This window comes from Excalfactoria chinensis, chromosome 6, assembly GCF_039878825.1.
Source record: "Excalfactoria chinensis isolate bCotChi1 chromosome 6, bCotChi1.hap2, whole genome shotgun sequence".
Classification (NCBI taxonomy): domain Eukaryota; kingdom Metazoa; phylum Chordata; class Aves; order Galliformes; family Phasianidae; genus Excalfactoria; species Excalfactoria chinensis.
The window spans coordinates 24,920,421-24,938,579 of record NC_092830.1 but is presented as its reverse complement, the minus strand read 5'-3'; the positions used below and the strand labels follow the sequence as shown (position 1 = coordinate 24,938,579).

Here is an 18,159-nt window from a genome sequence, read left to right as displayed (position 1 = left end):
ATTTAGGTTAGTTGTGGGGTAACGGATTGGTAGAAATCTAAAGTCTCTGAATTTGTACATCTTTTACAGAAAGACAAACAGATAAAAACAAAACATAAAACAAAAACCGGGTGTTAGCCTCTATCTTACAACTCATGTAGAAAGATTTATGGATAAATATGCTTAAAATCAATAAGTATGTAAAAGGAATAAGAACTCATTGATATCTCTTTTTGAATAAATTGTAAAGCATTTTTGAAAACAGTTATCTGTAAAGAAATTAAATGATAAATATCGGAGGCTACTTGGCAAGATTGTCTGGTAGGCCAAGAAGACAATGTAGGTCTTTCAAGTCCTTCTATGGTTCTCATACATTAAATTTAAACTATCCAAATGTGCCTTCATGAAAATAATTTGGTGTAAAGCGCTAAAGAAGTGAATCAGTCTTACAGTCTTTCATCTCATGTTTCTTTTTCAAGAACCTTAACCTATTTTAAGAACAATTTAATATTAAAGTTATTAATTTAGCTAATTACTCATTGGTGAAGTATTTCAGAGCAGAATAGCATCTCTCTGAAGCTACAGTGTTTACAGTGTTATAGCTCGTGAGTTTACGATATTCTTTGTGTTAATGTGTTAGTGACAGTAATCCAGTTTGGAAAATGAGCTTAGAGCATACCATGTTTCCCCGTTATTCTGTAAATTCATGAGCTATGGCTGGTCAACAGTCCTAAATTTCTTGTCAGAAAATAAAATTTATTTCACACTCAGAGTTAAACAACTTTTGGAATGTAGAAGATTTCCTTCAGGACCTACTGTACAAATTCAAGGAAGCATAACATAAACAGATATAATAGGGGAGAGCAATGCAAGCAGAAATTAGTGTCTAAATTTTGATCTTGCAGACGTTTTGGCAGAATCTCATTCTATTAAAAAAAGTTTTGGGTTTTTGTTGTTGTTGTGATAACTGTTCTTAATGTAATTTACTGATAAGATGACCTGTGTGTGACTGGTGGACTTAATTGGTGGAGTAAAACTGGTAACATGCCTAAATAAGGGGTAGGACAGCAAGAATCTACCTTATCCAGCCCTGCCCAGGTGAAGTCATTGTGTATGTCAGTATAGGTCACCATGTGTATCAGAGCTGCAATGTATTTATGACTGAGATATTTTAGTCTTCAATGAGCCTGTTTTTTTTATTGTCAACAACATAGTATTATAGGTATCTTCTTCAGATCCATTTAGATAATAAAAAGTTATTCATTTTGGTGAGAAGGAGCTGATGAGTAAAATAAAGGGCAAAGGACAAGCTCTTCTCTTTGATGAATTTCTGGGCTTATTCCTTGTTGTAAAAGGAGTCATGTGAAGCATTAATTTTAATTCCCATTGTGGTCCCTGAGAGCACTCACTCCTGTTTCCTTCTATGTCACTATGTAGCCTTTTTTCCTCTATTCCATACAAGAAATATCTGGTAACTTGCAGAATGCCTTGCTGCCCTGTGGCATCAGACAGATAGGAACTTGACAACGGTGGTTTTGATCGTATACCTCTATTTTATTTCATTAACTTCTAAGTTAAGGTGCACTAAGATTAGCATAGCACTTCGTCTGTCCTTATGTGGCACCCACCCATGACCTTCTACAAGTGTATTAATTTTTGAACTTCCTTTTGTAGACTTAAAGTTCTTGGATGTGCTGGGTATTTTGATTAATATTGGGAAGCAGACTGGAAAAGAGCTAGGACAACTGTATGGTGCTGTTGCACAGCATATGCACTGAGCAGCATTACCTTACTCTGGAATTCCTCCCATAGATCTTGGTATTTCAACAAAAGCAACGTCTTGATCACTAAGGGGTAAAAAATAATTGTAGGTTGGAAATGAAAGTAGCATGAAGAGATAAGTCATCTTTTCCTTTTAGAAAAGAGCAGATTACTTAAATGTCCTGTGGGAAGACATGTCAGGCTCTTTCACACCCTGTCTGCAGTGATTGTAGGCTTGCTCAATTGATTTTCTGCATTACCATGAAATATGAAACATTGAAATGTATGACAGGGAGCATGGTGGGATGGCTGGAACTGTTAGTGATGAAACCACCCAGACACAAGTTATGACTTGAGGACGGCATTTCCATAAGATTTCTGTTTTGTTGCTGGGAATGCCCTTTGTCCAAGAGGAGAAATAATATATTGAACTTCTACCCTTCAAATAAAACATACAAACAAAAACCCTCCTAAAAACATCAACGTGACTCTTTCCAATATGAAATCAGTCAAGGGAACTGATTTCAAAACACATCCCTAGTGCTTAAACCATTCCATGGAATATGCAAGTAATTAAACTGATAGAGGAAATGGAGATTAGATGAAGAGATTATTAAAAAGAGTTGCTTTATTGTCAGCTGTTATTGTAAGAGATCTGTACAACCATCTGAATGTATTATCATTAATGACAATATTTGAATATGTTCATGGTCAGTATTCACAGCCAGCCATTAGTTTACCATAGAAATACAATAGCTTGGAAATCTGTTATCTAGCATGGACTGATAAGAAAATTGTTTACTTGCTTCATTCAAAGCAGGTTGTATTATTTTGGCATATTTTAGAGCATGTTTTAGTGTACTTTACCAGAAGGCAGGAGAATGAAATAGTGATGGCAGTAGCAAGACCCCATATACCTCTGAGAAGTCTGACACCTTTATACTGAGGAAACCAAACTCTGTGGCACATTTGAAAGACTGTGGCTGAACCTTGGTATAGTGGCTCTGGCTAAGATTGACTTTATCTGCCTCTTGCAGTGGCAGTGTCCTTGTCTCCAAAACCCAAAGTACAGGAAAACTGTCATCTGTCTTTTTCAAATTTTCTCCCAAGCATTGAGATTAGGTCTCAGCTAAATAAGAGAAGAACTTTATTTATTTGCTGACACTTGAAATAATTTTTTTGTGAAAATTCAATATTTTGGATTTTCATTTATCTACTTATTCACTGTGAGCTTGCACTGCTCACTGTAAGGCATTGCCAGATCTATTTCTACATCATGAGAGCTGCATTTGCTCTCGTGCACAGTAGCTTATACTGTGTGGATCTTTTGGAATGATATAATGAAATGGTGTCTGAAACCCATCTAATATCACTTCCATGGCCTATCCTGGAGAAATAGCAAGTGGTGATGCTGCTAGTGAGCCCTACTATAACTGAACATTTTTAACAAATGCTACCTAAGAGGTTTCTTTCTTGGAATGGAAAGTAGAGCACTACTACAATTCTAATTTAAAGTAAAATGAAGGATTAGATCAATTTGGCAGCCACGCTAAGGGTTTACTGTTTGTTGTGGTAACAACTTACAACAAAATTCAGGCTGTAAAATATCATTAAAATCTGGTTTAATCAGGATTAACACACGTTGGGGGGTGGGGAATGCTTTAAGTCTCCCTGTCACCATTTAGCATTTGGGTTTGAGCTTCACATGACAACAATAGCCCTTGGAATCCAGTATGTTTCAATAAATATACTTCTACTGATCCAATGTAGACATCCTCTTTACAACAGCAGCATCTAAAACAAGTTTATGTTTACCAAAGGAGTGCATCCTCGGGTTATTTTGGGTTTGTTTTAATTTGCTTGTCCCCTGAACCTCCGGCTTATTTCCTCTGGTAATAGCTATTCCTAGCTTGTAACTGTGCTCTGAACACGAAGGAACTCTGCTTGTAGCTGTGATTTCAGAAGTGTAAATCTGTGATAAGTATTCTAAAGCAAAGAAAGGCTATAGTTATTAAACTTTTCTTTTTCTTCTAGTGACTAGTAGTAATAGTGCCTTGAAAAAGTATATACAAATGAGAGGAATGTTTTTTGGTAAATATTCTTGCTTTTCCTGTTTCCTTGTGTCACGGTTGGAAGCAGGAAGCTCTTTCTGAGTTTTGAGCTGCAGTAGTCCAGAGGATATCCTTGTCTCTCTCCACCTCTATAAATAAAATGGGAGAACTTTTACCCTGCCTTTAAAAATCCATATGTGTAACTTCTAGGCTGTTTACGTGAAAAGTCAGTGCTGCTTGTAACCATTTGATCTGTTTGTCATAATTTGGAATTTAGAAATATTACCCAGTGATATTTTGTGGGGGTATACAGGGAAGTATTGTAGAAAGAACAGCTTTTAGTTAAAAAGCAAAAACTTGCTTTTATTTCACAGCACTGAACAATTCTGGAGCCTCTTACTTTTCTCTTACACTTGGAAAACTTTCCAGGATGCATCCTATCGTAATGTGATCCATTACTTGCATGTGTGGGATGAGCTGAAGTAACATTTCCTTGCCTTGTTCAGTAAAGTACAATGCCTTGACAATAGTCTAATTTTGGTTTAAGCTTCCAGGGATTTTTCTTTCAATGGAGATTTCTTTTTAGAACATCTGCTTAATCACTCAGACCAGTTTGCTGCAAGCCTGCACCAAGTGAATGGAAATATGTGGTTTCAAGGAGGAGTGGTATCAGTTGGGATGTAACTGTTGAACACAGGTTCCCAATTTCTACAGGAAAATGTTGAAGTGCTCAAGTAGGAATCACAAGAATGAGGAGAGGATGTCAGGCTTTATATGAAACTTGAGAGGTTCATTCCATTTACTTTATCATTTGTAGGCTGTGTGTTTTTTTCAGTTGGGTCTTGACAATGGAAACATCTCCAGTTGATTAACCAACATGTTGAACACAATTCATTGTCTGTGGTTTGAAGCTGATCACAGAGATTTTCTAGAAATGACAGTAATTAATTTTTACAATGACTTAGGACTAGATTTTTGCATTAGTAGAAATGCATAAATCAAAGTTGATCTTTCATTTTCCTAACATTTATATCTTATTTATATTTACAACACAGATCAGGAAAGTTTCTCTTGTGCAGGTGATCGGGCTGTCAAAACATCAGTGCAATTCCTGGTTCTTAATAAATGTTCAGTTATTTGAACAAGAGTGAGTGAAAGTTTGGCTATGCTGAGTTCAGTGGAAATACTGTCACTAATTTAAATTATATTGCAACTTAACAATATTATATTTTCCTGGGTGATCTGAGCACCCAGCAGTTATTCTGGATTATGAATTAGGATTATGAGATGTTTCACTGGGAAAGGAAATCGAGGTTTCACTCTTCTGCAAACAGAGAAGCTGGAGGCTGTGTTCAGCCATGCTGCTGGCTGTGGTTCATGAGCTGTATGTGATCCAGAATGTCCATTTGGGGTTTCTGAGACAGGAAGCATGAACAGTAGCATCAGCAGATGGAGGTGTTTGTTTTTGTGCAGGCTGTCTGGAAACTCAGAGTGTGTATTACCTCAGCAGAGCAACACAATGATATGTAGGGTACCATGGGCTGGAAATTTCTATGGTAAAATTTTCCATCACTCTTCCTGTTGAAGAGTGATGTTGCCTTTCCTGTCAGCACAGACAAGTCCTGGTCTATCAGTATTGTCACTGCTGTCCCAGTGGGCAGTGTGGCTCACGCTGGTTGTTGGGCGTAGCATTAAGTGTGGCCAATTGCTGAGATAAGATTGAAGAGCAGAACTCTGAATCATTAATTTAGACCTCAGATTTTGACTTTGCTACCTTCAGTGAAGGATGACTTCATGTATCCTCCTTGATTGAGATGTGGCTACAAAAGAATTCAGAAATTCTGATTGCAGTCTCTTTTAGAAAGGGATGGGGGTGTTCATAGGGAACAGAAAGGGATCAAGGAAATTAATTTATTTTCTTCCAAATGAACTGAATTTATTTGGGAGATGTTTGTGTCACAGATGTTCCAGTTATCATCCAAACAAAACACTCTCTATAGCTGTTCTCCTTGTTTTCCACCTGCTGCCCAGATAGTTTAGGAGGAATGCAGAAACTTCCATTGCCCTTTGTCTGGACAACGCTGCTGTCCCAGGCAAATACTCCCACTCACTTAATTCCTAGTAAGGGCTCAGAACATTACCTGCATTCTTTGCCTTCCCCCCCACCAAACTTGTGGGATTTTTTCCTTCCAGACATTTTTCAGCTTTGGAGCATGTGAAGTGATTCTGCTCTTCTGATGGCTTGAAAAACTGCTGCATGTGCTGAAAGGCACTAGCTTTGGCTGCCATTCTTTGTGTCATACATAGTACAAACACACGCTAAGGAATGGCTTTGCCTAAGGAGTTTTACCTTAAAGCACAGGGAGAAATGAAGAATGCAAAGGTGTGACATAGTGTCTTTTTCCCACCAGTTCACAAAGGGGAGCAGATTCAGCCTGGTGGCTTCTCTAAAACATCATTGTTACTGAGTCAGAAATAAAACTGAATCATACTTTGGGGAGGTGGTACACCAGGTACTGAAATAATCTTATGCTTTCTGTGTCTGGTGGGTTCACCAAGGATTTGAATCAACTGCAGACTGTACTGCAGAAGATTTAGGAGCAATTGTGTTTTTATCTCATTCACCAGAATGTTCTTCAAGGGGTTTCAGCTCTGCAGTGCTGTTAGAGGCTGATTTCATGTAATAACATCCAGAGCACTGCAGAGGTATCTCAGCTCCCAGAGCATGTCTGTGTACCCCAGCACCAGCTTGGCTGGTAAGACTGATATGAACTGATCTGAGTGATGAACAACAAATGACAGCTGATCAGAAAGAAGAAAAACTTGTGTTTTAGCTTATCCTTGGTGTTCTTTAAAGGGGGGGGGGGGGCATGTTGGGGGTGTTGGGGAGAAGAAGCAGAGTATGTACCTACAGGGACAAACCCCAAAAATGATGAAAGGAGGGGGAAAGGATTATGACAGAGTGGTGATGCTTTCTAGTAGTTAAAACAACTCATTTTGGATGCAGTAGCCTTTTTCTCTGCCCGAGGAAACCAAAACCCACCTTGCACTGAACAGTCAGACCTTTTGTTTACATAGGAAATGCAAACTGCCTCTCACATTAAGGCTGCCTTGCTAGAAAAAAACAACCCCCCCCCCCCCAAAAAAAAAAACAAAAAAACAAACAAAACAAAAAAAAAAAAACAACAAAAAAAAAAAACCCAACCCAGCTTGGCTGGACTTAAAGGCAGGAGAACAGTGTTTGTTTCTATCCTCTCAGCCACAGTTAGATCCTGGGAATGGGGAGACCTAAATTAAAAGGGGCTGGTGGCTGGTAGTTTGTTTTTGGACTTGAATATAAAACCATCCTCATAATATGTATGCAACTTCCTTCTCCTTTCTTCTTGCAGCAGAAGTAGCTCTATCCCAAGCAAAAACAATGTTTCATCCTGTCAAACTTGGGTGGAAAGGGGAGAAGAGGATAAAACATGAAAACAATTAAAAATGTTTATTTTTAATAGTGTCTGGCAGTAGTTGGAGTTTTTAAAACTATAAATAAACAAGGGTCATAGTCAACAATGAGAAACATATGCCATGCACATGTTTTTGAAACTATAGATAAGGAAAACAGATAATGAACAGTATTAGATAGGCAGCTCTTTACAAGAAGACTCATCAAAACCTCCATTGCAGTTTTCAATAGTACCCAAAAGCAGCTGCATCCCTTGGCCCATTCCCAGCAAAGAATGTAAAATGGCGATGCCCGTATCCTGTTCCTGTGTTACTGTTGCTGGATTTCAGCTTTTCTTTTTATCACTTTGGATATGGGAGTCACTGTGCCTGGAGAAGCCCCAACTCAGTGGGGCTCAGATCTCTGTCAGCCTGCAGTTCCTTCTGTGGCAGTGCAGCATCCATTAATCCACTCATCTGTGCAAAGTGAGCAGCTGTGCACAGTGGTGGAACAGCACAAAAGATCAGGCAAAGAGGACAGTAACTAAATTTCTGGTCTTTGAGTGAAGAGGAGGGTGACTTAAGGCCTAACAGCAATCCAGAAGTGGAAGCTGGTATAAAGTGTAGTCAGCAACCCTCTATGCATCGCTGGGAATGGGTGCAGGGACACAGCTCCAGTTATCCCAGCTATTTATGTGCACTTGCTCTTGGCAGTCTCACTTTGGAATGTTGTTTGTAAAAGGTTTCATACTTTTCTATTAAGCTTCTTAAAGGCACATTGTGCACTTACAAAAATCCATATCCATCTGGTGAAGAATGTCCCCTGACTCAGTTAACACCACATGCATTCCAACTAGTGCAGTTCTGGACTGTGATCCATTATTCACAATGCCCTTGCATATTAAGAGAGTACATTAGGAAACAGAGTGGGAAAACAGTGTGATTTTCAAGAAGATGACAAGTTCATTTATTCTCAGGAATTGGAAGTCTTCATTAGAAACCAGCCCCAACTAGGCTGCTTTGTGGTAGGTTTGTTGTCTGTCTGACACCAGTGTGACACAGACCTTTGTGAACAGGAGATGGAAATTGTTTTGGTGATCACAGAACCATAGAATCATTTGAGTTGGAAGGGACCTTTAAAGGGCATTTAGTCCAACTCCCTGGCAATGAACAGGGACATCTACAGCCAGAACAGGTATTCAGAGCCTGTCTTTGCCAGTTATTTCCCTGTATATTATCATTATTCATAGTACACTTTTTAAAGTCACAGTTGTTTAAGCAGTTTATAATTGTTTTCACTGTGGCCTTTTTGGATGTTAGCTTTTTAGAGTTGCAAGCAATCTAGTATCTTAGCATCAAGTACTGATATCACAGGATTCTGACATAGGTGGGATCCTTTAAAAGTGAAAATAATTGTGTAAATATCTATATTGTGCTTATAAGCCATTAAGATGTGTAAATATGTATGCTTTTTATTTTCCATGCTTGCAATACTACTTTTTAATTGGCTTTTTTCCCCCCTCGCTGACATTTTCTGTTGTTGCTGTTCATAGTGCTGTGGCTGTCAGTACTTTGATTTATTTAAACGCTAAAGGTTTTCTTCTCTCCAAGTATCATGATGAATACCATAAAAGAGCAACACTCCACTTATCCAAAAATGCATAGAAAGAATAAAAGTGAACTTAAGAATTACTGGCAACTCTAGAAAGATATTGGACATAGAGGGAAGATGGCATCTAGCTGACATGAGAGAATGTCAGTTTCTAAACCAGCTATGAGCTGAGGAAGAGAATTGTTTTGAGGAAAATATCAGCACTCCAAAGGGACTTGAAAGAAATAATATGTAATAGCAACTGACACAATTTCAAGTGGCTTGAAGTAGGAAATGATATGAAAATGGGAATATGCAGACAGGAAATAATAGATGTCCCTTTCTGTGTGCAAGGCAGCAGGGACATAAATTTGTTTTGACAAAAGGAATTTTAGAGAAAGATGGAGGAGTGCTACAATTCAGTTAGACTGAGGGGATTATTGATATTAGTACAGTCTTGCACAGCTGTTTGTGGTAATTGGATTTGCTGGCTTTTCATGTTAGGATTTCTATCAGTTTGGCCAGGAAAAGATGAGTCTATTAAAATTCTCCGCAAGTTCAAGCCTTGGTGTAACTTATTTCTTTGAACGGTTCATGTATAAATAAGAGTTCTCACTTAGTCTTTGTCATTTTTTCTATATCTTCAATATATATTTATATTTTGCCATTTAGAAATAAATTAGAACCAGTAGATATGTATGAAATCTCTACTGTGCTACAGTTGGTGTTCAGATAAGATATGACATAACTGAGTGACAAGGACAAAATGCAAGAGGCAACATACCACATGACTATCTTTAAGCATTTATTTCACAATGAGATTCTTATTTTTAATCATTAATCACTTTTCATCATTAATTTTTAAGTATTTCAGATTTTAAGTCACTTTCCCTTGTATTTTCCTTTTCTGCTGTGAGTAGCAAGCAGCAAAATAAATACAAGTTATGCCAATAATGTCACTTTAATTTGCTGGATGCATGATATCAAGCAATCCAGAAATTTGTTGAATATCTTTGCCATTAAATTGATTAGAAAGGGAAATAATAGAGTAATAACTACTTTTATTTTGCAACACTTGTCAGAAAAATGACATTGATTAAACTGGTGTTAATTAATCTGAGAGTCAGTGAGATTGCAGGGGGCTTTGGAAGGGAGAAGAGAAGGACAACAACTTCCTTGTGAGGCTCCATGTGGAATGCTGCAACCAGGCCTGGGGCCCTCCGCTCAAGAGGGATGTGGAACTGTTGGAGAAGGTTCAGAGGAGGCCATGATGATTATCAGAGGGCTGGAGAGATAGAAGGTGGCATTAAGAGATGAAGGCTAGGATGCCCAAGAATAATATGTGCACTTACTCATTTTAGAACAACTTTGGTCTGTTCTCTAAGGCGTCTGAGGAACTTGGTAACAGAGTTGCATTGGGTAATCATCTGACATTTACACTGATACTTGTTCCTGTGTAAGTCTGATTTGTTTCTGCACTTCTGTGTGTGCATGTTTCACTGTTTGTCCATAGCCAAAATATTCCCCGGAGAAGTCTTGGCTCAGCTTTGAGAAACATCTCATGCTGCAGGGTTGTTTATTTTTATTTGTTTATTTATTTATTTTTTAATTTTCCACCAAATACTGTTTCACTATTTACAGTCTTATAACTGATACAAAATACATGTGGAGGGAAAACAATGCAACTACATTTGAGGGTTTCTTATACTGTAATTTTTCAATGAAAAACAAATAGAGAAGTGAGATGTTTCTGATTGTCCTAATGCAGAATAGCAGAGATTGAAATCCTGTTGTGTTGATTCTTTCTAATACAGATTTGTTCCCTATGGCACACTGTTCACTGCTCTGACTACTCCAGCTCTGAGTGACTCAGTTTCCGTATTTCCTTAAAAGATTACTCAATCTGCTAAATAGGTTCAGGACTGTTTTGCTGGGAGTCTGTTTCTGCACTCAGTTTTATTCAATCAATTCTAACAATTAGTGGCAATTCTGGACAACTTTGCTTATATTGTCCTATTAACTTTGTTTGGAGATTGTTAGTACCCTATGAGAACTCTGCAAGGAAAGGGACTATCCTACTGCTAACACTGGTCACAGTGTGAAGCTAAAAATCACAAGGTTCCTTCAGTGTGAGCGCTGTATTGTGTGTTTTCATTTGCTCAGCTTTTTTTGTCTATCACCTTGGAAATAATATCTTTTCACTGAATTCCAAGTGTCCCAGTGGAAACCTGCTCTGGATTGTTTTATCTCTCAGTTACTGTACCTATGCTTTTTCTAGGCTGTCTCTCTCTCTTTTTAAAAATAATTTTACTGTAAAGGCTTACAGATCTATTGTGGTGCCATGCTGTTGTGACAAGTACCATGAAGTAGTGGCTCTTGGTTAGCAGCGATGGAATACTGGGGTGATGGAGGAAAGGTTGTGAGAGAGCCATTGTTTCACTGCTGTCAATAAAGGGTCAATGTTCAAGGCATTCAAGGGCTGATAGAGTGCCAACTTCTGGATAAGAAATAAAACAAAAGCCCTGATGGTTTGTGGCTATTAAAGTTTCCATGGCTCTCTTCCAATACTAACATACGATTTTGAAATCCTGACAAAATTCAAATTGGCTTATTTATATTCTGCCTCCCCATATTTCCTTTTATTGTATAACACGTTCTTGTTACTTAATTGCCGTGTAATGTCCTGTGATGCTAAGCAGGTGCTGCTGCTGTTTTGTGCTTGGGAACATGGTTTAAATGTAACGTAAACCTGAAGTTCAGCGAGTCTCCTGTATCTCTACTGCTGATTCCTTCTTATGTCATTTATCTGCATTCAGGTGAATACCATTTTAGGATTATCTTACTAAATTTATTTACATTCCTTTTAACATCTACACATCTCCACAGGCTGAAATTCCTCTCTCAAGTACTGTTGTAAGGGCATGGTGTCAGCACACCAAGATTAAAAATCCTCAACACTTTTGATACACAGAAATAAAAATACAAAGGCAAGTCATTGTCTTTCTTGCTACTGAATCAAACAACTAAGGCAAAAAAAGATTAACTGTGAAGAAGTGTCGGTTGGTTATGTGAGCAAACAGAGACCAGCTCATATCACATGCTGGGTGCTGACCAAAGACAAACACAAGAAGTGGTATTTAGAAGTGTTCTTTTAATACACGTGCAATAATGTGGTGCAGATCTAGAGGTTTCAGAGACATTGAAAGGCCAAAAGCCAACTGTAAATTAGAGAATACTCACAGAGTTCCTATTTAACTGCACAGGCACCTCAGCTTTTCCAGTGTCTTCAACTTTAGCATATGTCACAAAGTCATAATTCTGTTTTTTCACCTTCTGAAGCCTGGGAGCTTGGGCAGTTGTCACCAGTAGCTGCAGATGAGTTCTGCTGTGTTGGCTACCGTATCACCTGAAGCAGCAGTGAGATTTTTGGTGCCTGGGTCCTATTTTCAATCTGACCTCTGTTTGGAATGTGAGATCTCAGGATAGGAACATAATCTTTGCTAGTAAATCACAGAATCATAGAATTGCTCAGGTTGGAAAAGACCTTAAAGATGAACTCCAATCACAAACTATCAGTGCTACCGTAAAATGATCACGCTTGTTCATATTTAATGGTAACTGAAGTGTGTGTGGGGAGGGGGGTGGGGCAGAGGGGTGGGGTGTTTCTATTTGTCATAAAGTGAGAATAAAAGAGGGTGAGATGAATTGGAAAGTGAGGTAGTATCTCTCCCTTATTTTTCATCTCTAATGTTGGGAGTAATAGCCCCTTTTTCATTTTTAATGTAGGATTCAATAGATGGCTTCAATTTGAGTGTAACTCTTCTTGTTCTTTAATAAAACAATATTCTTTAAAAACTTTCAGGATCAGTGATTTAGGAAAAAATGTTAAAATTCTGCTAGCATGTACTTAAGGCTCAGTTTGACTATAAAATTCCATTGCTCAATAAGGTTAACACCAAATGAGATCCATGCTAGATCTCAATGGAGAGGAATTCTCCACTTGTGCTCTTAAAAACTGTGTAGGTGAGAATTTTCTGAAGTTAAAATGCACATTTAAAAACTGAAGTGCTATATAGGTTTCCTTTATGATAAGGAAGATGAGAATGTAACTGCCAGAGTGCTGAGTAGTCTCATGTAACACCATCCATTTTGCTGTCTGCCAGTATGCCCTAGTCAACTTTTCTTTCAAATATAAAAGAGCAGAGTTTGGAATATTAATGGTTCTTTAAATCAACAGCTGTGCAGAAAAAGGAGGTTTCTGTTAGCCTGGAATTTCACAAGAGTGCTAATCCTTCTATCACTTATTAATAAACTTAGTGCCTAAAGGCTCCACTTAGGTATTAGAACACAGTGATAACAGGCATTGTAAATGTTCAAGACAAATCCTCCCCTAGGGACAATAATATAATATTGTTTTTAAAAAAGCAGTATTTTCTTAAAATAGCTTTGCAGCCATGGTAGAGTATTGCTAACTTTGGCCCAAATCCTGAAAATGTGCATTGTGAGGCCCTGTTGAGCAAAACAGGGCAAGGAACACATTCTTTTTGTAGAAGCCCATTAAAAATGGAAGTCCCTGTTCCAAGCTGAAGGTTTTGTTCATAGAAGCATATAATCACAGAATAACAGATTATCATTGAATTGTTAAGGTTGGAAAAAAGCTCTAAGATCATCTGGTGCAACCATCCACCTACCAACCATAGTGCCCACTAAACCAAGTCCCTCTGTGCTACATCTATCCTTGAATGCCTCCAGGGACAGAGAGTCCACCACCTCCCTGAGCAGACCATGCCACTGTCTGACCACTCTTTTGGAGAAGTATTCCTAATATCCAACCTGAGCAACCCTGGTGCAATTGGAGCTATTACCTCTCATCCTACCAAGATTATCCCAAGTTGGATGCTGACTTTCAGCAAAACATACAAAATGAACCAAGCAAGAAGACTGGGTAGCTTATGACTGTCACTGAAAATCCATGCTAAGAATTGCTATTTGCATTATGTGAAGTAGTATGCATACTACTGAGGAGCTCCAAAGTCACAGAGAGCCATAATCAGCATACAAATGCAAATGAAGAAGGCAGCTTGTTGACCTGGATGATGGAACACCTTTTGACCACTGATCACGCTGTGTTCAGGCAGTCACTTGAAGTTGCACAGTAGCTTGGGTGCTGGCTGGAGCCCTGTGCTCCCTCTTGGTCTGTGAAGTGACCTTTGCCTGTCAGTATTGGTGATGGGAAAGCAAGCTTTCTCACTTAGGTGCGTGCGCTGTTTTGCTTACAGCCAATAGGATAGCTGAGGATTTTCCCCGCCAGGGTCCCAACTCACGGCATTTTTCACCTCTTTCCCAACTCCTGGCTGCCCGGGTGCAGCATCTCTGCGGGTGGACGCGGCGGCGGGAGGAGGTCCGCGCCGCGGCTGCACGGGCTGCGGCAGGAAAGGAGCGGCGGCTCCTCGCAGAAGGAGGAGGAGGAAGGGGGGGGGGGTCCCTCTCAGCGGAGCCGGCCGCAGCGAGAGGCGCGGCGGGGCGGGGCGGGGTGGGCGCGGGAGGCGTGGAGGGGAGCTCGCTGCCCGCGGAGCGGCGCGGATCGGTGCGTGCCATGCGCGGCGCGGCGGCCGGGGCTCTCTCGCTGGCTCAGCATGCGTGGGTTGTGCCGCCGCCTCTGCCTGGTGGCCGCCGTGCTGGGGCTGTGCGGGGGCAGCAGGAACTGCCCCGACCTCATCGTGGACCGTTGCCTCTGCGCCGCCGAGCGAGCCAAGGGGCCCGGCCGCCCGGCTCTGCGCATCAAAGTGGTCTGCAGCGGAGGCGACTTGGTGGAAACTTTGCAGCCCGCCGTGCTTCCCAACCGCACCGTGTCCCTGTGAGTACGGCCCGCGGGCAGCGCACCTGGCGGCGGGAGGGATGCGGGGCGCGGGGAGACCCCTGGGTGCGGCCGTACCGCTACCGCAGGGCCGGCAGAAACAGCTCCGAGCCCTGCCCGGCTGTTTAAAAGTACATGTGAGGTGTTTTTTTTTTTTTTTATTTTTTATTTTTCTTTTTTCTTTTTCTTTTTTTCCTTTCTCTGTTTGGAAACACTTCTTGGCGTTATGGTCGAGCTGGGGAAGCTGGGCTTCCCCTGCTGTCAATTGCGTGCTGCTGTGTGCGGTGGGTTGGGAAATGTCAGTGCTGGCAAAACCGATGCAGCTCGCCGGTGCACCTTTCTGCTGGTGGTAGAATGAACTGAAAGTGTCCCAGCACTGAATGAACGATGCTGGTGAATTGCATGCTGTGAGATGAAGCAGCTTTCCCCTCTTCTCCTCTAAACAAAGTTTGGGACTTGACATCTCCTCTCCTACCAATGGTTTGTGTATAATCAGTTGAAACCACCAACTCTCCAATATTGTTGTTCTAAGTTGTAACTCAGAGTGACTCATAGTTCCATGCTTTGCTTATTTATTTATTATTTCAAGTCACTTGGAAATAGATGATGCTATTTTGTTGCCTGTTGCACAGACTTGAATAAATGCAGTGTGCTGTTCGCGTGCTGGTAGAACTTGTGACTGTATTGCCAAGTGTAGGTGAAAGTAATGTCCCTATAAAGGACCCAAGCAGTTACAGATCTGTGATGCTCACCCTTTAGGTTGTGCACATTTCCAACAGCTCTTTCACTGTTGAATTTATTTCTGTTGACAATTCCTGCTGTGAACATCTCTACTGTTCACTGCATTTTCTTTAAGTCAACGCTTTTAGGAGACAACTGGTAAAGATAGTAATTTATAACAGCTGGGGAGCCCGTGCTGTAAATGTGCAGATGTGCTGCGTATGCTTCAGTTCAGCTCCAGCTCTGACTGCTGAGTGACTTGGTGCTGATTAGCTGTGTGCTGATTGCTCATCCGGGAGGGCTTTGCTTGTTAATGCACAAGATGTAATAACTACACTCCCAGCTAAATTTAATAGACTTTTTAAGAATTGTTTTATGACACCAACATAAGTTTTGACCTAGGTGGTAAATTCACTCCTACTTTTGTGGTTTATATAACTGGCTTTATAGTACAGTACTCCCCAAAGTGTATAAAATGTTGACACAAACTTCTTTTTTCTTATTAGTTAAAGATCTGCAGAAACTTTTACACTCACCGTATCTACAAAGGCTTTTGTTCCTACACACTGATTTACAGAGTTGTGTTTGGATTTTTTTTAAAGAAGCTTTTCCTTTGACTAAGTACCAGTAGATGAATCCAGCTGACCAAAGGATCAACAGAAGTATGTATTCACTGCAATGAAAAGAAACTCAATTGGAAACAGAAGTGAGAAAAGATGGATGGAGGAGGTGGTGTGTGTGAAGTAGTAGGTGGGAAGATTTGCTCACTTGCATCTGTGCATCAGGGTACCAAAAGCAAACATGTTGCTCTCACCCTCAATAAGCACATTTCAGGTGGCGCTTGTTCAGACTCGTTAGGAAGGTTATTTTTTTAAACTCACTTACAGAAAGCTGTGACCTGATAGCTGGTTAGCTGTACTTAGCTGGGACAAAACACAGGCGCCCTTGGTTTTATTTGTTGGGTTTGACTCAGAGAAGTACGCAATACATTGTGTCACCTAAATGTATGGCCTTTCTCTTACTGTCTCAGTTTTTTTCTTCCTCAAAAAGCAAATTTAAAGCTGAGTCTTGAAGATAAAAAGGAAAAAGTTAGAATCGGAGTTAGGGATGCAATAATTTTCAGTAGTTGGAACATACAGATGACAAGTTGATTGAATGTGTCAAAGATTTTCCAGGAGAAGCTGTTTTTGATGAATGGAATTACACTTGTGAGATTTGGCCAGCTGAAAAAAGTAATGATAAAAAGCTCAAACAGCACCGCTCTTAGATTTGTTTTTGTAGCTGCATGGAAGACTTAGGCAAAAGAGAATACTGCAGTAGACACTGCCTATTCCCGTTCAGTTTTATGGGCCCACTGAGAGAAAGAGAACTTTAACATATGGAGCATAACCTTTTGGATTGCTTTAAAAATTAAGAAATATAGAGGTGAATAAAGGAATGCACGTTCAGATGCAGCAAAGCTTTTAAAAAACAGTGTAATGAATAGTAATTTTTTTTGGCAGATTAAATCGTCTTCATATATATCATATAGGGATGCAGCTTCTCTTTTGGAAGGGAAAGTTAAAGCCAAACTTAACTCCTATGATATCTTTGCAGAGCAGTTAACTCTGCTGTATCTCTTCAGCCATTAAGAGGTAATGTTGTAGCTCTTTAAGTTTTCATTTATGTGCTTGGTAATGTTGCTTGCCAGCAAATTTAAGAAGTTATGACTTGTTAGTGTAATGATTTTTTTTCACCCAGCTGACCACAGACCTCAGCCAGGCTCAGTGATTCTGGCACTTTATGGCATGTATGCACCAAAGGTAGCACTGCAGAAAGTACTTCTGGAATTTTGTAGACAGTGGCTTGACTTAACATAAACTAGCATGGAGTCACTGGAGAAACACATATTCTTGACCAGTTGGGACCAATTATTTCTAGGGGGGAAGTACATGTAGTTTCTTGGAAATCAGATGAATCAGATGAATACTAGAGCCATTCAGTGCTGCCTGAGTGCTCCCAGTACTGCAGCACAACACTAGAAATAAAATCAAAATATGAGCTGATACAGGAACTATTCCTACCCATTTAATTTATATTAAAAAACAAAAACAACAACAAAAAAACCCACACAAAGAGGTTTGTTCTGTTCTCTCTGTTTTACTGGCTTTATTTAGTATTTTACTTCTCTGGAAATGGGATTCAAGTGCTTGATCTGGATTGAAAGGGAAAAAAAAACATCTGTAGCTTCACAAAGTATTTATGTGTAATTTGTTAAAAGGAATTCTAAACTGTATTGATTTGCAAGAGATATCGCTGTGCCTTGTATATCAGTGAGGGGGCAGAAGAAAGGAGTTTCTTTTCCTGATTTCCATGAAGGATGCTGCTGTGGCCTCACAAAATTCTGGGGAGTTCCCCAGATTCCTCTCAGTGGGTGTAGACCCAACAAGGAAGGATCGCATCCTCCCACAGTAATAGTTTTCTCAGCCACATCTTTATGGCCGAATACATGAGAATTCTTACAATGAACCAGTATTTTAGAAATCATTATTTCTAAATGGTGTGGTTTGGTTGTTGACAAAGACCAACTGCAGTTTTTTTCCTCTTCTGTACTAATGAAAATGTTAGGTTTAAATTTTTGATTGAGTTGCTGAAGCTGGGGCTATGCAGAATAAGGCCGGGTTTGGTTGCAGTGCAGGCGTCCTACAATTTGAAATTTCAGGGATTATCATTTAGGTTTTGTTCCACATTATTCCACATACATGCAACTATGTCTGAAGGTTACTTACTAG

At 39.8% G+C, this 18,159-nt stretch overlaps 1 protein-coding gene across 1 annotated transcript in view; it reads left to right on the top strand.

Moving 5' to 3' along the window:
* Positions 1–14,357: 14,357 nt before the first annotated feature.
* The window catches only part of ADGRA1 (adhesion G protein-coupled receptor A1), a 238,991-nt gene continuing 235,189 nt past the window's right edge, over positions 14,358–18,159 (top strand). Inside the window, exon 1 of the mRNA XM_072340010.1 lies at positions 14,358–14,668. Within this exon, the coding sequence (XP_072196111.1) occupies positions 14,448–14,668 (221 nt within the window). The 5' untranslated portion in view covers positions 14,358–14,447. The remainder of the gene's footprint in view (positions 14,669–18,159) is intronic.